General features: G+C 42.0%; 2 protein-coding genes across 9 annotated transcripts in view; both read right to left on the reverse strand.

Annotated features, from left to right (window-relative positions):
- Positions 1-370: 370 nt before the first annotated feature.
- slco1c1 (solute carrier organic anion transporter family, member 1C1) lies at positions 371-16291 on the reverse strand. Of its 5 annotated transcripts, none has more exons than XM_027179178.2 (15): positions 15944-16291; positions 14099-14241; positions 12607-12748; positions 10164-10296; positions 8290-8411; positions 8033-8179; positions 7405-7503; positions 6959-7204; positions 6707-6871; positions 2668-2863; positions 2119-2284; positions 1366-1535; positions 1199-1263; positions 976-1093; positions 371-887 (listed from the first exon to the last, which is right to left on the reverse strand). In XM_027179178.2, exons 2-15 carry the CDS (start codon positions 14225-14227, stop codon positions 662-664), a joined length of 2124 nt encoding a protein of 707 aa, XP_027034979.1. In that variant the 5' UTR covers positions 14228-14241; positions 15944-16291; the 3' UTR covers positions 371-661. The 5 variants fall into 5 exon arrangements, with proteins under 5 accessions (XP_027034979.1, XP_027034977.1, XP_027034978.1 ...); XM_027179176.2 differs by having other exon boundaries at positions 8033-8182; positions 15944-16287; XM_027179177.2 differs by lacking the exon at positions 15944-16291 and adding an exon at positions 14766-15429 and having other exon boundaries at positions 8033-8182.
- A 2303-nt stretch (positions 16292-18594) lies between these two features.
- pde3a (phosphodiesterase 3A, cGMP-inhibited) overlaps positions 18595-27146 on the reverse strand; it is a 38034-nt gene continuing 29482 nt past the window's right edge. For all 4 annotated transcript variants that reach the window (XM_027179164.2, XM_027179162.2, XM_027179163.2 and 1 more), the window contains exons 9-15: positions 26297-26408; positions 26110-26223; positions 25637-25836; positions 24551-24754; positions 24306-24467; positions 22914-23187; positions 18595-22694 (exon numbers count right to left, since the gene is read on the reverse strand). In XM_027179164.2, the coding sequence (XP_027034965.1) occupies positions 22411-22694; positions 22914-23187; positions 24306-24467; positions 24551-24754; positions 25637-25836; positions 26110-26223; positions 26297-26408 (1350 nt within the window). In that variant the 3' untranslated portion in view covers positions 18595-22410. The remainder of the gene's footprint in view (positions 22695-22913; positions 23188-24305; positions 24468-24550; positions 24755-25636; positions 25837-26109; positions 26224-26296; positions 26409-27146) is intronic.

A 27146-nucleotide genomic window follows, 5' to 3' on the forward strand; every position in this document is an offset into this window, starting at 1 on the left:
CTGATGACACCATCACAAAAACGGCTCTTTTTTAAAAACTTAGAAAACCTACACCAGAGGTGGGGGACACGAGTCATACGACTTGACTCGAGTCAGACTTAAGTCGCAAATTTGAGACTTACTTGATATTCGTGATTTGAGACTTGACTCGGACTCGAGTTAAATGACTCAGAGGTGGGGGACTCGACTTGACTCGAGTCAGACTTGAGTTGCAAATTTGAGACTTGCTTGACAAATATTTAAAAAAAAGACATGACATTCATGACTTGAGACTTACTTGAGACTTACTTGAGACTTACTCCCACCTCTGACCTACACAACTAACTACTCACAGTACTGAGTGAATGAAGCGCTCTGTACTTCTCTCCAGTAAAACCAGGGACGGCCTTTTAATTCACCGTGTTCCTGCACACACACTCACACGGCGCTATGTTCAATTTAGTGTTTAGAAAAATACAGACAAAAATAAGAGTTTTGCTTTCCTGTTTACAAAGTAAGCTTTTGCACGATTAACATTGAGATCATTTAAAAGAAGAAAGTAGCCTTCCTCCATTTTTTTATACCTACAAACATGTACATTCCGATGTCAAGAATAAAGTTCTGTACTTCACATTGTTCAGTAGATTCTTTTTTTTTGAAATGCTGTAAAATAACAGGATTGTCACAAGCGTGTCTCTCTGTCAGGGCCGTAATCTGAGCTCCGCGGCGACTGATCCGAGTTGCTGATCTCTTCTTTTCTGAGCGCTTGCAGTTCTGTCCCGTTGTTTCCGTTCGTCAGCGTTCTAGTCTTCTGCTTCTTCACGTGCCACTGTAAGACCAGCAGACCTAACACACACAGGAAGAAGGAGGCCGTCCTGAGGCCCAGCGTCAGCCCCAGGTACGCTATCCTGAAAGAAGAGGAAAAGGTCAAATTCTAACCCGGATGTCTTCCTTTACAGTAAGTGTATTCATCTCCGGTTGATTTGAAGCCTTCACCTGTAGGCTGTAGTGTTGTAGATTCTACATGCTCCTTTTCCTCCACATTTCTTATGTCCCCATTTCAGACAGGTGGTGTCGATGATGGCACCGTAGTATATGGGCGCTGGGATGCCTGCTGTTGAAGGGCACGTTTTATAAGGGGTTGTGTTAGTCAGAATTAGAGCTATACTGACACTCAATGATAAAACAACCATACAGTTAGTTTGTAAAAGGAATCTACCCAGAGTACGTGTTATTAGGGTGTGAAATCCTAACGCCAGCGACTTCAGCTCTGGCTTGATGCATCTGTAGTGTGAAGAAACACAAAATATTATGATGATATAATAGAATAATTCCCCCTCTGTCAGTTTAGAGTGAAATGAATTCTTCACCATTGATGTGGTTTACCTGATGAGCAGCATGTAACCTGGGGTCCCACCCAGTGAGATGATGAAGGAAGTGATGACGGACAAAGCCAGGAAGTAGGGGAATACTCGCTGGCAGTTCTCTCGGTGTCTACACTGCCCCACAGAGGCGGTGTGGTTTCCCTCTGACACACAGCTGCACCGTTCAAACATCTGGACACATCATACACATGCCATTAACATCTGGACACATCATACAAGCTGCCGTTAACTAGCACTGTGGAAGTGGACACCATGTTGTTGTCTTTATGATTTGCTTTGTAGGTGTGTGTAGACTTTTATATCCACGGTACACTTGATCGCAGTAACTGCCTTTGCCTCGTGTGTGTGGAGTTTGCATGTTCTCCCCGTGCCTCGGGGGTTTCCTCCGGGTACTCCGGTTTCCTCCCCCGGTCCAAAGACATGCATGGTAGGTTGATTGGCATCTCTGGAAAATTGTCCGTAGTGTGTGTGTGAGTGAATGAGAGTGTGTGTGTGCCCTGTGATGGGTTGGCACTCCGTCCAGGGTGTATCCTGCCTCGATGCCCGATGACACCTGAGATAGGCACAGGCACCCCGTGAGAAGGTTGTATAAGAGGTAGAAGATGAGTGAATGTAAATAAGTTGTGTAATACAGGGTGCATTCAGCAGTGACGGTGTCTGATGAAATGCCAAAAAAGCTAACAAACCTTATCTTGTTCTTTATTCCAACAAACACAGCCCATTGTTTGTGATTATGAATACCAAGTTTCCTCACCATGTCCACTCCGGAGCCTCGAGACATCCGGCACCCAGCCAGGCAGGCAGAGACGTACGTGAGACCGTTCTCACCACACACCGGGTCCCATTCGGTCTCAGAGCAGCGACAGTGTGCATTACAGCTCACAAAGAGAGAGCTATGCTCCATGGAGATATCCTCTGTCCTGTTTATTACACACATAAGAGTTTATTATCATTAATGCACTTTGTATACACTATGCATTGTTGTAGCATGAGCTTTGGTCAGTGTATTAACACAAAATATTCCTTCAGCACAGTTATACAATGAGTTTAAAGGACCAAGCGAAGGAAACTAAATAGATACACATTATTCCATCAATTCAGTGCTGTGCCTGAGACATAATAATATGATGTAAGCATTACACAATTATCAACCACCAACAAACACAATCACAAGTTTTAACAGTCCTGAAGACTGCCTCGAGCCAAGAGCACTTTTTCCCCAACTAAATTCACTTTGTAGAACTGATGAGTCCAATAACACAAAGCTAACAGCATGTACTGAGCTGTAACTCAGACTACATACCCGTCATATGACACCGTGATACCGGCCACTCTGGCATTCTCACAGCCCAAGCTGAAGAAGAACAGCGACAGGAAGTAGCCCAACAGAGATGTTCCCAGTGCGAATTTGGCAGCTCCCATGATGCCCAACTTGAACTTCTTCATCACCACTCCTCCTGAGAACATTCCTAAGGCAACAGCTGGGATGTTGATCATTCCTAGACGATAGACAAGCGTTACATAACATTAGGTCGAAGCTCGGACTCCTCACTTCACGACAAAATGATCTACACCTGGTCCATAGGTGAGACAGATAAGAACATTTTCTGATCTGAACTGATGCTGAACCAGAAGCAGCCTCAGCAGCCTCAGCAGCCTCAGCAGCCTCAGCAGCCTCAGCAGCCTCAGCAGCCTCAGCAGCCTCAGCAGCCTCAGCAGCCTCAGGCTGGAACTGGCCAGTAAACTGTGCTGCCAATCACTAATATGGCCTGTCCTATGATTCCAGTAGGTGTCCTGCCTTCACTTCATTCCAGTAGAATGGAAATGGATTTGTTTAATCTAAAAGAGAAAAAGGGAAAAATTTCAGTTCTTTAATAGTGTTCCAGAGGAACCCTCTTGTCTTTGGTCTTGTCTGCCTTCAGATTGACCACGTTTTTATAAACAGTTTCCACATCATGGTGACAGGAAAACATCTAGATCCAGCAAGCCACCAGACCACAGAAAAGAACCTAAGCTCTGGCAACACTCGGCTCTCGCTTCTACCATAGTCTCCAAAATCCTCCAGCGACTCACTCTATTCCTCCTTCACCTCGACCTAAACCACCCATTCTGCCTCGTCCAGCAGTGCCTCAGCTGTTCCTTTAGCATCATCACACAATGTCTGCTACGTTCTTACAGAACGACCGCAAACCCTCCAAGGTTCCTAGCTGTTTACCGCAATGCTCTCTGACCTTCACACAGTAAACCAGTGCTCAGTTTAATAAGGGTTTCAGAGATGCTGCATGACGAGAACTTACACACACCTCTGAACACTGCATGTTTCCTCACTTCCTTGGAAATCCCAGATAAGCCCAGGAGGTTATTAGTTCCTCCTGTTAGTAGACCCACTACATTTCCAATACATGGTACTTGGGATCCCTCCATGGAATCATGTCTATCCTCTGTTTCTCCTGTAAGGAGACCAAAGCCATGGATGAGTACATCCAGAAGGCTCTCCAATAAGGATCCATCCTTTCATCCGCCAAAACAAGTGCACTCATTCACCTTTACCAAACCTTTTTTTAATCTTAAGACAGCAAGCAGAGGCCATCCATGCCAGATCTACCAGAAATATCCTCCACGGTACTCCAACAGCCGTGTTTCATCCACAGAATAATTCCATTAAGGTCTCCATCCTGATTACATTATAGCTATTTACATGATTTACAGAGCAGCCTGGGGTGGAACCCGTCATTAGCAGGTGCTACTTTGGGATTGTGTTTCCATCTGGATCAGCCATGTCTGTTTTTTCCCCTTCTTATCTCTTAGGTTTCCATATTATTATAAATACAAGAGACAAAACAGTCCTGGTTGAACTTTATGCCACACTGTAGAGACACTAGATGAGGTTAGATTTACTGTCAGAAGTGAACACAACACAACAGTCCAATCCTGTCACTGCGGCTTTGTGCCGCTGGAACAATCAAACCACCAGACGTTTATTTTTCCACCCTTCCTTCTCCTTTCCTGTGTATTCATTCAATTCAGTTCTAATTTATTTGTATAGCGGTTTTAACAATGGACGTTGTCTCAAAGCAGCTTTACAGAACAAAAGGAATATTGTACAAAAAGTTTTATATTGTACAAGTGCAAAGATTCGGGATAATTATTATATATTAAAATGTGTATGTATTTATCCCCAATGAGCAAGTCTGAGGTGACTTACAGTAGGTGACTAGTAAAGGAAGGAACCTCGAGAGGAACCAGACTCAAAGGGGAACCTCATACTCATATGGGTGACACTGGGGGTGTGATTATAAACTGTTATAAACAAGAGTGAGTGAAATTATGAATAATATCCTTTCTACAGTCTGACAATTGTGTATTGATTAGTAGGTTGTTGTCCTTAAATTCCACATGGTGTTCGTAACCTCTCTATGAATGTTTGCAGTCTTCATCACACAGAAGACGATCAGAGCTGGTACAATGTCTGGATGCCTCGTGATGGTAGGAAGAGAGAAGCAGTGGAGAGGAATTAATGTAGCTGCTGTTAATAATATTAACAAGCACTGTGCATTTGGTCAGATGTAATAGAGCACAATATTATGGGATGTATTATGTGTACGCCTGACTAAAGAGATGAGTTTTTAATCTACATTTAAACTGGGAAAGTGTGTCTGAGCCCCGAACACTATCAGGAAGACTATTCCAAAGTTTGGGAGCTAAATAAGAAAACGCTCTACCACCTTTAGTAGACTTAGATATTCTGGGAACTAGCAGAAGTCCTTAGTTTTGTGATCTCAGAGAGCGTGAAGGATTGTAACGTGTTAGAAGACTAGTTAGATACATGGGAGCTAAACCATTAAGAGCCTTGTACGTAAGTAGCAGCAGTTTGTAATCAGTTCTAAACTTAACAGGTAGCCAGTGTAGAGATGATAAAATTGGGGTTAAAGGTCATACTTTCTTGTCCTAGTGAGAACTCTGGCAGCTGTGTTTTGGACTAACTGTAACCTATTTATTAAAGACATGTATGTGTGTGTGTGTGTGTGTGTGTGTATGTGTACATGTGTGTGTATGTGTGTGTCTGTATGTGTATGTGTGCGTGTTTGTATGTATGTGTGTATGTGTGTGTCTGTATGTGTATGTGTATATGTGTGCATATGTGTGTGTATGTGTATATGTGTGTGTATGTGTATATGTGTGTGTATGTGTGTATGTGTGTGTCTGTATGTGTATATGTGTGTGTCTGTGTATATGTGTGTGTATGTGTATGTGTATATGTGTGTGTATGTGTGTATGTGTGTGTATGTGTGTGTATGTGTATGTGTGTGTCTGTGTATATGTGTGTATATGTGTGTGTATGTGTGTATGTGTATATGTGTGTGTATGTGTAGGTGTGTGTATGTGTGTATGTGTGTGTATGTGTATGTGTGTATGCGTGTGTGTGTGTGTGTGTGTGTGTGTATGTATGTATGTGTATATGTGTATGTGTGTGTGTGTGTATGTATGTATGTGTATATGTGTGTGTGTGTATATGTATATGTGTATGTGTGTGTGTATGTGTGTGTATATGTGTGTATATGTGTGTATATATATGTGTGTGTGTGTGTGTGTGTGTGTGTGTGTATATGTGTGTGTGTGTGTGTATGTATATATGTGTATGTGTGTGTATATATGTGTATGTGTGTATATATGTGTATGTGTGTATATATGTGTATGTGTGTATGTGTGTATGTATATATGTATATATGTGTGTATGTGTGTGTATATATGTGTGTGTGTGTGTATATGTGTGTGTATGTGTATGTGTATGTAAAAAAGTTTCTGACATGGTTTAACTTGGTTTCATTAGTAATAGTAATTAGTGAGTCTGGTTTAAATCGGTAGTCTGTGGCTAACTTATATATAATAACAATATTGTGCTGAGATGGTGTGTGTCTGTTAAATGTCTCATTACACTTTAACATGTAGTGAAAAGTCTTCCTTAGAAGAGTGAAGCTCACTGTAACAGAATAAAGTGCGGCTTTTGGGATTTACTCATTAAGCGACAAAGGTCTTTCACATGGACCCAACCAAAGCAGTGGATGGTAGTGTGTGGATCTGAACCTATATTTCTGATCAGAACTTAACCACTGAGCTACCATAAGTAGCTCAACTAGCCTGTACTGATTAACCCACCTCCAGACTGTGTGCTTTGTGTCAGCAGTTTGGGGAAAGCACACATATGGATGTGATATACATTTGGTTGTATAGTGTAGATATTTCCTGTATGATCCAGTACCAGTTATATCCTGAGAGAAGGATTTCCCCGTGTCCCCTGATTATTTAGATATATCCAGCGTATTGGTTTTTTATTCACTCACCCATCAGAAAGTTGGCTTTGGATGCTGACTGCCCGTAATGTTGCTCTATGTACTTTGGTTTATACGTGACCATGCCTATCAAAGAATTAAACTGGATGATTGTTACACACAGGTACAGAATGTAGACAGGGTTCCCCAGCAGTGATCTCAGTGTTGGCAAAAAATCTGAAAAACAAACACAGTGAAATTTTCGAGTCACAAAACGACTGGAACTGAAACCAACACGGTCAGAAAAAAAGCGTAGGTGAGTACCTTTGGCCATTTCTACAAAGTTGGTAGCCTTGTCTGCCTGGCATTTGTGGTGTACAGCGTGCGAGTCTGTGATGAAGTTGGTCTGCTCGGCAGAGTAATTGGACAGTTGACCCTCTAATGCAGGAAGAGACTTGGGCATGAACCACAAAGGCACAGCTGACAGCAGTGTGATGAAGCCTGCTATGAGGTACCCCAGCCACCAGGCACCCACCCAGCGGGCATCTCCTGGTGTGATTGTAATACCCTCTACAAAACGATAACACTGTCATTAATAAGTGATTACACGGCTATAAAATGTACACGTAATGCACATAAACAAATACAGAGAAAGCATGTTCTGATTGGTTCTGACATTCATTTAGTAGAAATACAAATAGCTGGTGTATAAATATACAGAGATGTGATGGAATTGTTTGCACCATCATGCGGAGAACGCTTCTACTCACCCATGTTGACAAATCCAATGTCCACATATAACTTTGCACAGAGAGATCCAAGCAGGTAGCCGAACACCGGGCCGATGACCGATATTGTCTGAACAAACCCTGAAACACAGCAAGGACAGATAATAAATCACCTCAAAGACTCATTTAGACAGGACTCTCCAAGACTCAAGACCAGGATCAGGCTTCAGATGTTTTCTTTATTGACTAACTCAAACTGTGATGTTTGTTCTTGACTTTTGGGTCTCACTAAATATGGTCTTGGTCTTTATGACCTTAACTGACAGCTGATCCCAAACACAGTTGTCCTGAGTTCTGATAGGCCTTCAAACATGACTGCCACCTACTACTATACCCAGAACACATGAGTACAGACTCTTACAAGCTCAAGTCTTTCAGGTTTACCCATGCAGTTTGTACATCATAGCCTGACCAGAGCCTGACCATAGCCTGACCATAGCCTGACCATAGCCTGACCATAGCCTGACCAGAGCCTGACCAGAGCCTGACCAGAGCCTGACCATAGCCTGACCATAGCCTGACCATAGCCTGACCATAGCCTGACCATAGCCTGTTCACTGACTTGTTTTTGGTCCAAGATGTTGTTTAGATAAAGCTAAACATTCCATACCAATGTAGAAGGCAGCATTGTCCTCCAAAGCATGGTCATCGATGTATGAAATTCCCAAAGGCTGTACCGGAGTTTCACCAATTCCACGCAGGATGTTCCCCAGTAACACATAAATCCACATGGATAACCTGGACTCGTTCTCACAACCTGCTGTACCAAATAAAACCTTCATAAAACAATGAGATAGATCTGCAGATGTATATATACTGTATTGACACATTCAACTCCAGTCCTGATAGGGTGAGTATAAACTGTACCTGTGTTCAACACTGCAGAGGGGTGGGTACCCACAGACGGCATTCTCGGTGGACTGGCTGGACATGGCGTGATGTTATATGTTGAGTTCACCGAAGATCTAACTGAAGTTTCAAACTTATATCTGAATACAAGCAATAAGTTCAGGTGTTTTGGTAAGTCTCTATCAGGTTCAGACTCTACACATCCATAGGCTTTATCAGGTTCATTGCAGGTTGGGCTAAGCTTAGCATAGTCCATAAAGATCACTAACTGGGAGTCTGAAGACTCAAGGTGGCATAATAGAAGTTTCTAGACTGATAGAATATTGTGACTATAGCTGTTAGACAGAAGACAGACTGGTTGTGTGTTAACTGCTTAATAGATTTTAGTGAACAGGATGGCAAGAGTCCTGAACCCTGGAGAAGCAATAGCTCGGCATGTTAGCAAATAAGCAAAGTTAGCGATAGCGGTCACAGTGCATCCAGAAAGTATTCACAGCACTTCACTTTTAGTATGTTACAGCCTTATTCCAAAATGAACTCCACAGTTCTACAAACAATACCTTATAATAAAGAGGTTTGTTGAAATCTCTACAAATTTTAATAAATAAATAAATAAATAATACATACGTATTCACAGCCTTTGTTCCGTACTTTGTTGTATTAAGTTTGGGCAGCAATTACAGCCCCAGGTCTTTTTGTGTACGATGATACAAACTATTTTGGGCCAGTTTCTCCCATTCTTCTTTGCAGGACCTCTCAAGCTCCATCAGGTTGGATGGGAAGCACCAGTGCACAGTCATTTTCAGATCTCTCCAGAGATGTTCAAGTCTGGGTTCTGGCTGGGCCACCCAAAGACACACACAGAGTTGTCCTGTAGCCACTCCTTTGTTATCTTGGTGGTGTGCTTAGGGTCATTGTCCTGTCGGAAGATGAGTCTACCCCACTGCATGATGCTGCCACAGCCATGCTTCACCGAAGGGATGGTGCTGGCCAGGAGATGAGCGGTGCCATCGGGTTCTTGGTCTGTTCCCGATCGCTCAGTTTTGCCAGACGGTTTGGCCCGCTCTAGAAAGTGTTCTAGTTGTTCCAAACTTCTTCCATTTATGGATGATGCAGGTCACTGTGCTCATTGGGACCTTCAATCTTGTCTCAGAGATCTAGAGATAATTCCTCTGACTTCATAGCTTGGTTTGTGTTCTGACATGCACTGATAAATGTAGGACCTTATATAGAGAGAGTTGTGTGTCTTTTCAAGTCACATCTAATTAACCGAATGTACCACAGGTGGACTCCAATCAGGTTGTAGAAACATCTCAAGGACGATCAGTGGAAACAGGATGCACCTCAATATAGAGTGTCACGGCAAAGGCTTTGAATACTTATGTACATGTGATAGTTTTCGTTTTTTTAATTTTCAATACATTTGCAAAGATCTCAAATAAACTTCTTTCATGTTGTCATTATGGGGTTTTGTTTGTAGAATTACGAGGAAAATAATGAATTTAATTCATTTTGGAATAAGGATGTAACAACAAAACGTGACACAGTGAAGAATGCACTGTACATTTAGCACAGTGTTAGAACACACCACTTGGGATAGCTCCAAACTGTAGATTTAACCCCAGATGGACATCAGAGCGTAAAGAAAATATTAGCTTGGGAATTTAAAGAAAGTTCTACATCTGTTTAATTGTATGACTTTGTGGTAAAGGTCTCATGCATGCACACAAGAGAATCTCAGGTATTAATACCTTCTAAACATAACTTTTTGCTCATATGACATGAATAATAATAGTAACATCAAAATTAACAGCAAAACTTTAACAAATGTACTTAAAATGTGTCAATACATGTATCTGGACTAAGAAACTAAAGATAGCCTTCCAGCTTACCGTCCAATAATAAAATGAGGGAGGGCAATTAGGAATGTCCCTAGAGACATCAGAAGACATCCGGTGGCAATGATTTTTGGTCGGTGAAGCTTGGCACCAAAGTAACTGACAAAGGCAATAACCAGCAAGTTACCTATCAGTGAAAGCAAGAAGCAGGGGAAGAAAATGCTTGTTTATCGCATGCACGTTCATTAGGGCATTTACTGAAGACACACTGTTCATTTAAATACATACAAATGATACTTGTGGGTTTTAACATATGTTTATACAGTCAAGGCTATATTCAGTTTGGGCAGCCAGAAATAATTTACTGATATTTACATTACCTCCAGTGCCAAGATCGTCTTTAAACACAAGTGACGTTTTTATACAGTAATTATACAATTTTATTAATATACACTATACAATAAATTGTACACATACAGTAATTATTATATAACATGTACATTAGGTTTTATTAAGTGACTTTTACTGTGAAAAGCAAAACCATGAAACTGCTCATTCTGTATGTACGTTTAATTCTATGTGCCTGGAACGACTACCAGGACTGTGAGAATCATCTGTATACAATCTTTTGTGTTTTATCTTCTATTATACCTCTCCTGACCACTAGGGGCTGTGAGAAGCACCTGGAAAATATATACCTACAGTATCCTGACCCACATGGCTCATGGGAGGGAAATGGTGTACGTCTAGGACAAAGGAAGGTAGCTTCAGATTTTTAGCCTAATCTCTGAAGAGGTAAAGAGAGCGTATCACATTCACTTGAGGAAAAAAATCTACTCTGTTTTTCTGAATTAACGACTTAATTTATGAGTAATTTAATTTATTTTAAAATTCAAAATTATGAGATATTTTTTTTTGAAAAACATTTTTTTCACTCTGTTTTTATGAATTAATGAGTTAATTATCTCAGAATTATGAGAATAATCTTCATGAAAAAAATTATTTTGCTCTGTTTTTATGAATTAACGTTCAAGGCACGTTCTGAAGAGTTGCCTTAATTATACTGAAAATCATTTATTTTAAAATAATTGTTTAATATAACCTTAGATCACAATTCTCTCTCTTTTTGCCAAAGTGAAAAGAGAAAAGCATCTTACTTCAAATTCATGTATAGCTTTAGAGACAATACCCACACAATAGAGAGGGCATTTAAAGGTGACAAGGCCCCCAAAAAGTTAGTGTTTTAGGGATAGAAGAATGTACCAGCCTCAGGTGATGTAGTGTACACCAGAGAATCCATGAACTAAGGACTTGTGAGCTGGAATGCTTCCTGGACTGCTGGGTAGCGATCTTAATGAAGCAATTCATTCTGAGGGGCAGGATACACAAAATCCCTTTGTTCATTCAGCATGTCAAATCTGCTTGGAAAGGGTACAGCAAGATTTTGGTCTGGCCACCAGAAAAAAGTAGCATCTTGCCAGTCACCATGGGGCCGTTCCACAAAGTTCTATCCTGAGCTTCATTCTCAGATAAATGATGTGTTTCGATCATACACTGAGACCTTAAAGGGCCTGTGGTGACTATTTAAGGGTGAACTTTAGCCCCATTGTTTTTAGAAAAGCCTTTCCAGCAAGTTACAACTTAGAGTCTTCCAGTTTACTCCCACAAAAGGGACATTATTTACAGTCAGAATGCATACACTCACCTGCTGCTCTAGAGAATAGAAAAGCTTGAAACATATTCCATCTATTCTTCTGAACAAGGAAGTAAGGGTAATAAATGTAGGGTCTACTTTTGCAATCACTGAGAGTGACACTACCCTTGCCCAAGGCACGAGCATCGTCGTTGTTGGATCTCAGTATATGGATGGATTGTTTGTGTTGGTTGTGTGATTCTGAGTCCTGCACACACACACATGTACAGGGCTTCTGGGAATAATGTATGGTATTATATCTTTTTTTGTTTCTACGTTATAGGTCACTGTGACTTTTGTGTACACACACACACACACACACACACACACACACACACACACACACACACACACACACACACACACACACACACACACACACACACACACACACACACACACTGACCCTGGTGGTTAGAAAGGATGAAATAGAATTTAATCATCTTGCACTAATACCTTAGGACATACAGTAGTCCTAGAGTACAGCAGGCATTCCTAATTGACAGGATAGCTATGTAATATAACGACACCGTCCTATGGAAATAAAAGCCACTAGAACAATGCATGTGGTCACTGCAGCAGTGTGCAAGATCTCCAAAGGTGCCTGAGATTGATTTATAGATATAGAGGCTCCTTCATATAGACTTTGATATACATTACATCACAGCTAACACTGGATAATTCCCCCAAAGCTAATAAGGTATAAAAGATGTTTGTTTCATAAAAAAAATTCTGTTCAACCACACTGAAATCCACAAATATGATCTGGTGGGGTCTGCTGATTTGTGACGAGAGAGCGCTTACCTATTTCAAAGCTGCCATCAATGACGCCTATCAAGTAACTGGGGATGTCGAAGCGCCGCTCCAGCTGAGTTATTGTGCTTTTCATATAGCTCCCAGATAAAGTCTTTGAAAAGTATGCAAAGGACAAAGCTACAAGAAACATCTGGAATGAAAGAGACATACAGCAGGTTTGTATTGTAATCACTTTTTCATGTAATAGAGTGCTACTTTAAACGCAGAGTCACATTCGTTCCTGATCATTTTTCTAGCTGCGTAGCAAAACTTATGATTTAAATACTGTTCAGTATCTGCAGGAACTAGCGGCTATGTGAGCAGCAGAAGACCTGACCACAGAGTCCGGTGGGGCAGAAGGACATTTACTGTATAAACTCAAACCCGAGCCTCATAAAAATGCACTTGGGTGTTTTTTCTACTTTAACTTATTGGAAAAGATTTATAATGTAGTGACAATATGAACGTGACGATCCCCTTTTGCCCTTCCTAATCTTTGCAATATACAGCATTTGTCCATAAAAATGGTTAAAAAAAGTTTATATTTCTGTGTATAAATCCTCTATAGATGCTACAAGGCAGTGAACACACTGATCTGTGATTGTTCGCAGTCTGGAAAGGCAAACACATCATTATTGACTTACAATAATTTGCCCCACAGGTCCCCATGGATGGCCCAATAGTATTCAGAGCATCCATTTAGCAGGCTTATTAACCATTTATCCTATGGCTATGGGGGACACTCAGGAGCCTGGTAGGGGCCCGAGAGCGTGACTGTTTGTTTGTTTGTTTGGCTTGCACTATGTTAAATATAATGATGTTGCTACCTGGCTAAGGAGCCAAGATTTAGAAATCTGACAGAACTATGTGGACTGTTCATTACTATCGTGGCAACCGTACTTGGTGCTGCTCATAAATCAGACCGGATCATATAACGAATAAAAAGATAACGGGTGTGAAATTCAATCGATCTTCTGATAGACTCTGCCTGGTACCACAACCTTTTACATCCATGATGCTTTTTTTTTTTTTACCTGAAAGTCACTAAGGAATGAGAGATTCCATAAGCAACGTAGCATGAACAACAAAAAAAAAAAAACAGGAATTATTTTGGTTTATATTTTTAATGGATAAGATTTGATGGTTTCCCTAATAAACATAGGTAAGTGGTCTAATATCAGTTAAAAAAAAAAAACTTTAGCTAAATAGCCTTGTGTTCCCAATATGTACAGTAGGACCAACAAATGCACAGACTGAGTATGACTGATTTCCTGTTTCAGTCACCAGTACCCATCTGGTCAGGAACATAGTCTGAAACCCTTCTTTGTTCACCAGATTAAGCAGTTCAAAGAAGGATTTCTCCACAAACTGCAGCTAAATCTTGTTTCGATTTAGTGACGTCAATAGCCAATCACGCTCTAACTGTGAGCAAATAAAACACACCTCCACAGCCTGACACACCGAGCATATGTTTATTATTCTGGGAAAAACTCATCCTTACTTTCAGGCCGGAACAGCACGAGCGTTGCCCTCTCAACGTAATCCCATTGTTTGGTGACCAACTGGCTTTCCTCGGTGGGTCCATCCTCCTCAAAAAAGCTCCATTTTCCCTAATGAAATTTCTTGCCATTGATGCAGACGCCCCTGCAGGAAAGTACCAGAATCACCCAGTTATTACTAACAGTAAGGGTGAAGAGAAGCATTTAAAATGTGACTATATTAAATTATAAAAGTAAGAGCAGTTTGCAAAGAACTTCCTTTAGACCTAAGAAGAGAATATAGCTAAACATATTGTTAAATAACTGGTATCATGTGTTAGGACTACATTTAGCCAGATGTGCCACTGGTTTTAGATAAAAGCAAGCAGTTGTGGCTAAAAAAAAACCCTCACTTTCTTTATTAACAAGGAAACAAAGACATGGTCCTTATTCTCCACATAGATTACTGCTTTGGTATTTTACAAACAATACACTGCTTGTTGGCTAAAAGAGCACTGGAAATGTTCCCAGGGTATGTAAATGCTTTAAAAACACTGCTGTGTGGATTATCCAAAAGACAAACTTATGCCTATGTCATTCTTTTTCTCTCAATAAAGGAATACATAATTCTATTTTTTTTTTTATTATTATTTACCATTTTTTAAATATATATTTTCTGAATCTTCTTACCACATGAACGCTGGGGGTCTCCGTAGGAAGGCAGACACACGCAACATTAAAGTCTTTTCTTTTCTACACTGGTGTTGTGAATAATGTGGATTACATCTTTAATGTCATGACGTGTCACGTGATCAGCTATGTCACCAGATTAGAACTGTGGAGAAGGTTAGCATAGAAATGTAGAACCCTGTGAATGTTCCCTGACTCTAGAACCTTGTGATTGTTCCCTGACTGTAGAACCCTGTGATTGTTCCCCGATGTAGAACCTTGTGATTGTTCCCTGAATCTAGAACCCTGTGATTGTTCCCTGATGTAGAACCCTGTGATTGTTCCCTGACTGTAGAACCCTGTGATTGTTCCCTGACTGTAGAACCCTGTGATTGTTCCCTGACTCTAGAACCCTGTGATTGTGCCCTGACTGTAGAACCCTGTGAATGTTCCCTGACTCTAGAACCCTGTGATTGTTCCCTGACTGTAGAACCCTGTGATTGTTCCCTGACTGTAGAACCCTGTGATTGTTCCCTGACTCTAGAACCCTGTGATTGTTCCCTGACTGTAGAACCCTGTGATTGTTCCCTGACTCTAGAACCCTGTGAATGTTTCCTGACTCTAGAACCCTGTGAATGTTTAAAAGTCTAAAGCGTTCTAATTAAGCGAGGCAGTATCATGACAAGCACCCAGTCTATCACATGCTCATGTCTTCAAACGAGCCTTTTCTTCTTTTCTAGGCCAAACCCTCTGCTTGCTCACACCACCACCACCACCACCACCACCACAACAGACGCACAGAGACACAAATAAACACATTCTAAGTATTTACCTATAAGCTAGAAGCTTTAGGCTGCAGAATACATGTTATGTATATAAGGTTATAACAGGAGCTGAATTTAAATCCCCACTTTGTTGGTGAGGTGAGAGATGAACAGTGTTAATGATAACATTAGAGTTAAGGCACAGTGGAATGGTGCTGCTCACGCGCACGGATCTCGTGCCACTTGTTTGAACGCGTTAAATGCGCAGTGTCCGGTGTCCGGTGTCCGGTGTCCAGCACAATAACTCCCCATAACATAAGCAGCAGTAACGCACACGGGCTTTTAGATCAGACTGCGCACTGATATCATACATCACACTACATCATTAACACATGATTCATTACTTAGGTATAATAAACGAGCAGTAATACTCACACGATCTGAGTTTACATAAATCACCTCTCCGTCCTCTCTCTCCACTGTGTTATATAAAGGTCGGGATTATAACCGAGACTTTTCCCGACGCTACAGAACGAGCTGATCTGGACATGAAGAGCTCACGCACAGCAGATGCCACGGGCTCGAAGGAAACTTCCAATAAGCTCGGATGATTAAAGGCTTGTATTCCGAGTCCCAGTCACATCCCGTGCGTTTCTCTGGGGGATAAACAGGCAGCGGTGCTGTGAAGAGAATAATCTTTTGCGCCAGCTCCCCCTAACCTTCCTGAGGAACAGTTTCCACCGTTTTGGCTCGAGCACGTGACAGCTCTTAGCCTGCAGACAGACAGACAGACAGACAGACAGACAGACAGACAGACAGTGGTGCTGGATCTACTGAGGTCCTTTGGATCTACTGATGTCCTCTGGATCTACTGAGGTCCTCTGGATCTACTGATGTCCTCTGGATCTACTGATGTCCTCTGGATCTACTGATGTCCTCTGGATCTACTGAGGTCCTCTGGATCTACTGAGGTCCTCTATGTTCCAGCTCAGCCACATAAACAGGATTTTAAACTAATTTCAGATGCAGTTTCCTCCAAACAGCTGCTAACAAACTGTCTGTGTTCTGATGTTGTAAACCTTATTGACCAGAGGAGACCGAGAACAGTAGTAACAGGTTGTAAAATCGTAATCTTCCACATGTCCCAATTATTCCAATCGGAAACAGGATTTAATGACGGCATTCACTTACATGTACATGGCCAATGACCTCTGCCTTGCGTACACAAGAGCATTCGTATTTTGGGGTGTTGACGTTAATTATAATACTTTGGATAACCAAAGTGACGGCATCACAAATATCATTTACAGTATATAGTTTCATATTGCACAATGTCTGCTGTTCTTCTCACACCCGCACAGAAACATGCAGATTTCACCTGGTCTGCAAATAAGACCTTCTGCACGGAAACTAAACTAAAACACCTGAAGGTAATCTACACAGCTGGGGGTCGATCCAGCTCTAACATACATATCAGTGTCCACTATCAGTGCCAAGCCTCCTATGCCTGTCCACTGACTCTGTAAACTCTTATAATTTCTACTTTCTGTATGTCTTGTACGAGTGTTATGTCCAGTCATACCTTAAGATGGAAATGTCTCATTCTAATCCAGTGATGAGGGGACAATCACCACACCTGCTCACTTCCACTGAGGGCATTTCATGCTCTGTTCTCGTCACAATACACCACAAGCTGCGCTGCCTACACTAGACACCTCATGAATGCACCCAAAACCCTTCATTTGCTAATAGACCTGTGTAACCCCCTTAATCCTGTTATTCTTCTACCATCTGACAAGGACAGGAGCCACCTGACTATCTGACTAACTGTGATTGACATTTCCAGACCCAGACCTGACCTCTCAATAATTTAATACCCTAAGAGTGAGTTTATGTTATTTTGTCGATAGCTCCCCTCTCCAGGTGTCAGCTGGGTTTGTTTTTACCACACTGGGCATTTTGTGCCACTACAGAAATCTTGGTACCAGATTTTTTTTGAATATTGCAAAACGTTGCCTTGTGAACAATCTAATCTATCCACTGCATCCTTTCTGAGCACAAGAGCTGTGTGAAACCATCAAACTGACAAAAGTGATAGTAGGATGATAGCTTCTCTTTACTACACTGTATCTCGTGGCCTTTTCCAGTCCCTACCGATCGGTAACCCTTCCTTTTGGGTTGTTCTGAGCCCCAGCTGTGTTACTTCAACTCCTGCACAGATTCCCTATCTATGCTGCTTCCTATCTGCATGACATTAATATTTATAGTCATACATAACGCAAACATTTATGTCATTTAACAGACACCCTGTTATTCATCCAGAGCAACTTACATTTGTATCTCAGTGTTAGTGAGGGTTAAGAGCCTTGCACAGAGGCCAAGAGCTTGGTGGACCCGGGATTCAAACGTATAACCTTCCGATCGGTAGTCCAACACCTTGTACACTAAGCTCTTTTTGACAAACCCCACACACTCTGGATGTCTGTGGATCATCCTGTGAAGTCGTCTCCATGATGTTCTGGGCCTGAGGCAGAGCTACAGGGGTCTTTTGTGGAGCATGGAGGACCCTCAGGTTTACAAGTGTGCTGCTAAGTTTTATTTATTTATTTGCCTCTAATTGGCTGAATTGGTTTAGATGATTAAATGAATCCCAGCAAAGCTTATGCCTGTCTTTCCTCTGTAGCGTTGTCATGGTTACAGCTAATTCAGTCCTAAGGTCGTTCCTTTAGCGCATCGTTATCGTCCGCTGGATAGTTATACACCGTTATTGACGAACAGCGTAAACAATTCGCTTCATGTTAAAAGTGAAATTAAAGCATTATATCATTCTGAGTGACATTAATAAGGAACAAGTAAAAAAAAAGAGGTCTAACTAGAAACAGGGAAAAATGACATTTAATTAGATTATTATTATTATTATTATATTTTGGTCTGTAGTCTCAGGACGTGTTTCCGAACCTGTTAATCATTATAATACAATTCTCTTGTACTTTGTCTTTTTTATAAAACCTTGAGCGAGAAAAAGTCCCTCATTCTTTATGTCCAGCATAAATGTGTATTGAAATGAGGAGAGCAAACCCCAGACACTGAATATCACAACATTTAATACAGCGTTAAACTGTATTCACAGAACAGAAACAACGTGACAAAGTCTAATAAGATCAGTAAATATTTCTTATATAATACATTTTTTTTTTTTTTTAAACCAAGAGGCACTTCCAGCATTTTCTGGCCATAGGAGGAGGAGCTACAAGGAGAAAGTGAGTAAAATTAGAAAACATTAAAAATAAATAATGTTTATTCCAAAAAAAAAAAAAAAAGACATTTGTTATTTTTGTCTTCTCCGTGCCCTCCATGAACGATATTGTGTTTTGTGTACAAAATGGAACAATAAGACATCAATAAACTGAATATTTTACTTCACAAATACTGCTGAATTGTACAGCTCCCTTTTTTATATAAGTATTGCTACAAGTATTAAGTGCAACAAACTAGTGAGAAGATTTTTTATTTGTTTCGCTCAGTGAGGTACCCAAAACATATCAAAACGTGTCTCACGTAGAGAGTGGGAATCATACGTATTACTTTTGGTGAAATAAGAGTGAACAATGACAACGACCACCACCACCACCACCACCACCACCACCACCAGATGCATATAAGTTAAAGATACACACTGACAGACTGAGAGAAGACAAACAATGACACCAGTGATAGAACGTCATTAACGTATGATCTCATACAAACATGCCACTCTACTGAAATTCTTATATTTACCCTGATCGGCCTCGTCTTGGATACAACACCTCAGACAGCGATGAGGAACGAGTTTGTGGAACAATCATAAAATAGAAGGACGAGCTGCAATATCGAAAAAAGGCACATGCAGGAACTACAAACAAAGTGCCATCCCTGTCTACCTACTGTACCGTCTCTATCTAATCACATGCACGAGCCTTGAGTTAACATACGAGGAACATTATATTCTAGTTCCTGATCGGTTTCATGTGCAGTCCGACACACGACAGGGCTACGACGGCACAGAGTCCGAGCTACGCCTACGTATACGAGGAAGGGTTTAGAGGAGACGACGTTTCAGCAACATTTCTAGTGTTCAAATCTGTCTCATAAATTACCTCCAAATTCTCGTTATAAAACAGTGAGAGCTTCGAGGAAAATTGGCCGGCGGTATAAAACAGTGTGTACAGGCAGAATACAAAGATCGATATTTACAACGCTGCTGTATTCAAACCTAAGAGCTGAGAAAGAAGGCAAATGGATAGATAGTAGGATTAAAAACGACCTTGTTCAGAGTTGATTGGTCTTGGGGACGTGGCTCTGTGGTGGGGGCATGACGTCTTAACACCTCAGAAGTCTCCACACACTAGGTGACCTCGTGTGCTGTGTACGGAAGTACATCAGATCTGATCAACAGAAGGATGGAGAGATGCTGATGCCTTGGGATAAGTTCTAAAGTTCTAGAGTGAAGCTGGGCTGAGATGCCTGTAGATGTGGGAGAATATTGCCTAAATATTATATACAGAACGCCTGAGAGCCCCTGCGTACCCTCCCAGTCTTACACCTGACTATTTACAACCTGAACTGTGACCAAAAAATGCTAAATGGCCAAAAGTATGTGCACCCCTGACCATCACACATTGATTTCCTGTTACAACAAGCTCCAGATTTCCACTGAATGCTGGACGCTTCCAGAGCATCAGTGAGATCAGACACTGAGGTTGGGATGTTGACGGAGACTCCAGTAACACTTCATCCCCAAAAGTCAGAATCAGGGCTTCATCGTCTTCTACACACTTGTGTGAATATACATCACGTACCACGATGGTCAGGTGTCAACAAACGTTTGGTCAGATTGTGTAGCTTATAGATGAGGACTCTGTCTACTGCAAAAAAAAAGACGTAACGAACATAACTGAGGAGCTGCTGCACTTATTGTACTGCACAGTAAGTGTCTGTCACAGACGAGACGAGAACAGAAGAAGGGATAGAACTTTCTCCATTAGTTTCAGTGAAGATTCAGTGAATTGAATCTAATCAAACTCTCGTTTCTCTGTTTATAGTTCTTTTCTGTTGTATAACTTTCCTATTAAACCTTTAGCGTCATCTCCTCGGTTATGTTTGTATGATCTTAATGTATTATTTATTTATTTTTCCCCCACTCAGGTACCTTATTACCCATAAAAAAAGGCTTGGACAACGCAGTTGTTTTTATTGAAGGAATATTTGGCACAAACAGCTGCACTGTGAAAAAATATATATATTTATATATATTATGCCCGACTTCATCATCATCATCATCATAATCATCATCATCATCATCATCAACATCATCATAATAATAATAATACGATAGCAGTCATAAAACTACCATCTGTCTACAGTTACGTGTCAGTATTGCTTGAAGTGCTGGCTGTACATTAGGCTGCTACAAACCTACGCTTAGGATTTTTACACTAAACCAAAGTCCTTAAGACAAATCCCCCCCCCCCCCCCACTACGCCATGGCATTAGCACCCCAACTAAACAACAGCGTGATAGTGTTGAGCTCTACAAACTGGCATGGCCTGTCCCTGAACTGTGGTGGCGATCAGTCTGCACGTTTCAGTCTGTTTGGGGCGAACTGCTCGTCTCCATCGGGTCACAGGACTAACCTGCCTGGAGGACGCATCGGTTACTGCAAATATAGTGCATCATATTCCTTTTCTGGGGGAAAAGTAATCCATATCAGCATCGAGACAAACTTAGAAAACCAAACCAGCGTGCGTTTACATTTGCATTTGGGTGTATATACGTAATACCTACATGGATATATGATGCTACTCAAGATGCATAAAATGACCAACAGGTCTATAAAGCGTGGGGCAAATACATCGAGGGCTGAAACAGAAGGAGTGCAGTGTCCTAACTGTAGGACTGTAAGGTTGATTTGTGTGTGTGTGTGTGTGTGTGTGTGGGGGGGGGGGGGGTGTAAATTAAGCACTGCATACTTCATCCTGAAAGAATCCCACCATACAAAAACACACAGGTATAAAGAGGAGCACAGCTGGAGCTTCAGTACAGTATGTAACATCTTTCTAACTTAATAAACAAAGGAGATTTTTTTCCCCCCCAGAATAAAAATGGGGAAAGGATAAAATGCTGCACAGTATTTACAGTGAGTGCTGCTGGATGGTCTGAAACAGGAAGGTTAGGTCTCAGACTACGTCCAACTGCAGCCCAAAAAAACCCCAATTGAACATTCACTAGTGTAAAACCTGCACAGCCATGTGGGCCGGTGTGGAAGCTGTGGAGGAATGAAGCTTCCATAAGGAACCAAGTGGCGATCTAAAGAAAAGGACAGACACGTTTAACTTAAGAGGAAAAGAGAAACAGTTTAGATAGGTAGCGTTAGACGTGGGGTCTGTTACGTGCATGCTTTCCTCCCTACGGGTGATTCGAGGGTGGACTTCCACAAGCTCAAGAAAGGCTTCCACAATGGACTTCTTCACTGAATACTTGTTGAAATGAATAGACTAATAAAAAAAAAGTGCAGATCATCGAGACCCCGGTCATGGAAGTAGTTTCGGAGCTTCAGCATCGAAAGAGTGGAGCTTGTTCGTGTTGGTGTTAGGGATCTTATGGGATTGGCATCAAGCCCACCCTGTTTCCTCCACAAAAGTGTTCACCTAAAGAATCTACAGTGTTGTGTCTTAGTGATGTGCTGGCAACTTTTTATAAGGAGTCTTGTTTGGAAATAAAGGCTTAGTGACAATATTCTAGTCTAGATCAGTCTCCTGAACCTCAGCTCACTTCCGTATCTTTTCCCCTCACCATGTTTTTCTACAGCTTGTGTCTTGGTGTTCAGTTTTCCTGATACTTCTTAAGTTTCCTATTGCTTTCCTTTACTCGGTCTGTTCGTTGTCTACCGACGCCTCGTATTGCTGCTCGTCCTCCGTCACCTTCTCCGATGGCCGTATCTGGTCTCCTGCATCTTTTTGCTCCTTGTCCTTGCTGATTGTCTCCTCCTCCTCTTCATGAATGGCCAGGATGGGGTCGGAGGCTTTGTTCGGCTTGGTCTGGCTTTGGGCCTCCTCAGCAATGACCTTCTTCCACATTTCATAATTCTCCAAAAGGTGCTGTGAGATCTGACAGAAGACCTTCTGTCGCATGTTGGGCATCAGTTTCTCTACAAAGACAATAAAAGTGTTAACCGTACATTTACCACCATGTGTTCCTGCAGCTACACCAATCAGCCTCCAACCTCCTGCAGTGAATGATGGTGATTATCTGGCTCAGGTGTCAGGTGTACACAATATGAGGAAGGTGCTTTTAATCTCATGGCTGATAAACGCTTATGTACTGATTACGACAGACAAAATACGCGTATGAACGAATACCAACGTACGAGAATGATCCGAGTTGGTGGAGGCATCTTCCTCGGTTGTGTCTTCCTCTTCATCCTCTTCTTCCTCATCAGTCTCCTCAGCACCAGACCCTTCTCTGGCCTCACTGGGCTGAGGCTCGACCCACCGGCCAGGCATGAGGGCAGCCGCGTCGTACGAGCTGCAGAGCGGCCCCACGATGTGCGTGATGAAAGACTCCTGCAACTTGGCTAGCTGCGGGGCTGAGCGGTCCATGAAGGGGCTGATGGGTAAATCCAGGCTGGCCTCCTCATCACCCTGATAAACAGCACAAAAAGAGCAACATGAAACTTTTTTTTTTTGCCCAAAAGTATGTGCACCCCTGACCATATAAGTAAGTAAGAGTCTAAACCATGTTCCAACATGACGACGTCCCCGTAACAAACAAGCTAAAGGGATTAGAGAGCTACAAATGTCTTGTTATGACATTCATAAGTCAGTTAGGAGACTTTAATTGAGTGAAAGTTACTTGTTTATTTTGTATATTGATGCCTAAGCCGAGCGTCTCCCTTTAATCCCATCCGCTGCTGTCTTCTCTGGTTACAACCTATTACCTTAATTGCCTGAGGCTTTCAGCATGCTCTTCTTTCAGAAAAAAAGGTCAAAGATGATAAATATACCAGGTTAAAAAGTTCCAAACTTGACCAAAACCTTTCAGTATAATGAAAAAAAAAGTATTATACTGGTTAATTAAATACAGAACAATCAGTAGTTTAAGTAGCACATCGACAAAATGGGTACGCGTCCGTTCACAGACTTGTGGTGTATGTCCCTTTTAATTCATCCTTAATTGGCAAAATTGCTGAGCAATAAATATCCTGCGTTTAAGTTCATGCAATAACAGAGAACCCCTGCTGCCAAGGCCTCCTGTTGCTATGGCAACCAGCGGCAACGTCTTTTAAAAGGCCATCATGTATAATGCGCTTTGTTATCTCATGTGGTATAGATAAGTCATTGAAAAAGCAGAGAGACAGAGAGAGAGAGAGAGAGAGAGAGAGAGAGAGAGAGAGAGAGAGAGAGAGAGAGAGAGAGAGAGAGAGACGGGGGGGGGGGGGTTTAAATAGGGTCCTGATAAAACTCCCACAAACTACTTATTATTATACTATTTAGTACATTAATTGGTGTCTGTTGCTGCCACCAGTGCAGTTGTAATGCCATTATCTTCAACAATGATGGAAAGGACCAAGCTGGTTGCCAGGAAACAAAATATCCCTGCTTTTCCGAGTGACTCTGGGTCAGCATTATTGATGCTGTTGCTAAGGACATCTGTATTATTACTCCAATTACACACAGAGAACTTAAGCTTTCACTTGGCTGGACAGGATTACCGAATCTCTGGCAATTTCATGGTCTACGTACATGAATGCATTGCGCACCTGCTCATAAAACTCGTTCACGATGCCTTCTGTCCACTGAAGATGGAGATCTTTGTGCTTCAGTGGCCCGTTAACATCTGCTAGCTTGATACACATCTGGCAGACCAGAAGCCGGTCATTCTCATTGGACCAGTCGATACCTGAGCAGCCTTCATGCCCCACCTGGATGTAAACAACAGGTTCAGGTGAAAATGTAGTGTTGTGTTTAGAATGAATCTGCATAAGGAAGTACAGTAAGACATCACCTTGGCGTTGAACTCAGCCAAGAAGTCAAAGTGCTTTTTAAGGTCAGTGGCCAGAATAGCCTCGATAACCAAAAAGCGGAAGCGCTTGAAGTCCACATGGTCTAGACTGGCCAGAAAGTTGTACTCAGGCTGGGACATGAACAGATTCCAGGCAGAGGCAGCATGGTGATTTTCCAGGACTGAGCGGTCGTTGTACAGCACCGCCTGCACAAGCACATAACAGTGTGTAACTGTGTGAATAGAAACAACTGGTGTACGCAATTATTACTAGCAGCATTCGTTTTTTTTCTATGAATGCATCCGGATGCGATTAACAGATCATCGTGTTATAGCAGCAGCCTTCCAATTAGTGTCTGGGACTCTTACAGGTCGAAACCATGTGCATTTATTCGGGCATGTTGAACGGGCAGGATGCCTGATGTCCCAGCGTGACCTGATTATTTTATTTTCAGGCCCTCGCTCAGAGCAAGGCCCCGCTGGAGTCCCTGCTTGCACTCTGATCACAAAGCCTCAGCAGGGTCTATAGAGCTGTATGAGCTCTCCTGCTGCCTTATCCTGACACTCTTCTACTGCTCCGAGTCCTCTCGTCCTCTGGAGCTGCTCCATTCATCCTCACACTTTATGCAGTCATGGCTGCTTTTGATGTCAAGTCTGAAGAGGCAGGAGTCGACAGTTCTCTCTGGATTTTGCTGCATTCCTCCTTCCAGTCGTCCTGACCCTGCCTCAGAAAAGAGCTCGGATGCTACCACCACCATTCTTCACCACAAGGATAACATGAACAGCTGATGAGCAGAACCTGCCCAAACGCTCATCACTTTCATTCTGCTCTCATAGCAAGTGCCTGCTTTCTACCTTTCATTCAGTACTGGCTTCTGCTAGACACTCTACCATACAGGCCTGACTCATGGTTCTTGTCTGATTGGGTTCTTTGTCTGACTGATTGGGTTCTTTGTCACTACGTCCAATATGAACATCTGGAATCACATCTATTTGGTATTATTATCTATTATGATTTAGATTTATAAATGTTTCATGCTCGGGAAAATAAACTGTATTAAATACAGGTCCTTAATGTTGAGGACAGACCTGTGGAGCACTGGTGGCCACCAGGAAGGCGTTGGTTCTACCAGGATGGTCATAGTCATGCATGGCAGCTGCCACATACAGTGCCATCAGCTCCAAGGCAGGAATAAGCCCTGAAAGACAGCCGTAGCCATCCTCCATGTTTGGGTAAGTGTTAGAGAACAGATAATCCACATTCCCATGACTGACCCCACTGACACCATCTGCACAAAGAAGGAGACAAGAAGGCCGTTTAAAAAAAAGGTAAAGCTACGAAGACACCACACATGAAGCTGAATAAAGCTTGTATAAGCATTCCTAACCTACGTGTGCTGCTGAGCGTGTGTGTGCATTACATACAAGCTAATTAATATAAACCTTGATCACAGTGCTTTAAAATATGGAATCTAAAGAAGGTCTGAAATGGGAAGTTTTCCTCCTTTGCCTTAGAATGGCTTTACGAAGTCATATCATGCTAACATGCTAATTATTCTTACCTGAGTCACTGACTGTTATAGAGTTGTGAGCCAGTAAAGGTAAGCCTGGCACAGGCTGTGTAGAAAGATACCAGACGGCATGGAGGACGTCTGTGGCGTGGATCCTGTTGTGATCTAAAGCGAAAGAGAGATGAGCTACTGACCCAAGCTCTGGTATGACTGTTAATGCCATCTTGCTCCTACTCACATGGGATGTCCCTGTAACCGTTCTCCAAGGCATGGAAGTAATTCATGAATTCCTTCACAGGGATGTTGAAGATTTTAAAGAGTCCAGTATCTTCAAATAGCCTGTAAGACATCTACAGCACACAGGTGGAGATTGGAGACTAATCAACACTAGCTATTATTGTTGATAGAAAGATCAGAGCAGAATATCTCCCACCTCCCACATCTCAATTCACTGAGTTGTACAATAGTCAGCTATTTCCAGCACATCTGTGTAGAGTGCCATGCTGGTGTGAAGTGTGTATCAGGAACAGCACCTTTGTTGCTTTTTTTTACACTTAATGACACCCACACGACTACCTTGTTAGCACACACTGTGGGTATATGGTAATAATAGCACCTTTCCATCAGAAGGCACAGCATGGCACAGCAGATCTATCAATCCCCAAGCTGGGAGCCGCAAGCCCGTGTAGTCTCTCAAGGACAGTTATTAGGTGTGCATGCTCAGGAACACACTTCTTTTGTCATAAAAGAACTCATCTGGGTCTCTGGGGAGGGAGTCCCAGTTAAGTCTGCACCGGGCTCCATGCTCGTATCACTCAGAAACATAAATAGCACGTCACTAAGTAAAAACAGGCTTGGCTTTTCTCCTGCAGTTAACACTCCTGTAAACGTTCACATCACACTCACGTCCAACAGACAATTAAAACGTCAACGATATTTTCAAGTGCCTGAAAGATTCTCAATGCACACACTCACATATGGACATATGGAGGCACAAATCTGACACCATCTTAATAACAAGAGATCGCCTTGTTCAGAACATTCACATGATATCTACCCCAACATCAGTCTTTCACTCGGCTTGATTT

Source organism: Tachysurus fulvidraco, chromosome 19, assembly GCF_022655615.1.
Source record: "Tachysurus fulvidraco isolate hzauxx_2018 chromosome 19, HZAU_PFXX_2.0, whole genome shotgun sequence".
NCBI lineage: Eukaryota > Metazoa > Chordata > Actinopteri > Siluriformes > Bagridae > Tachysurus > Tachysurus fulvidraco.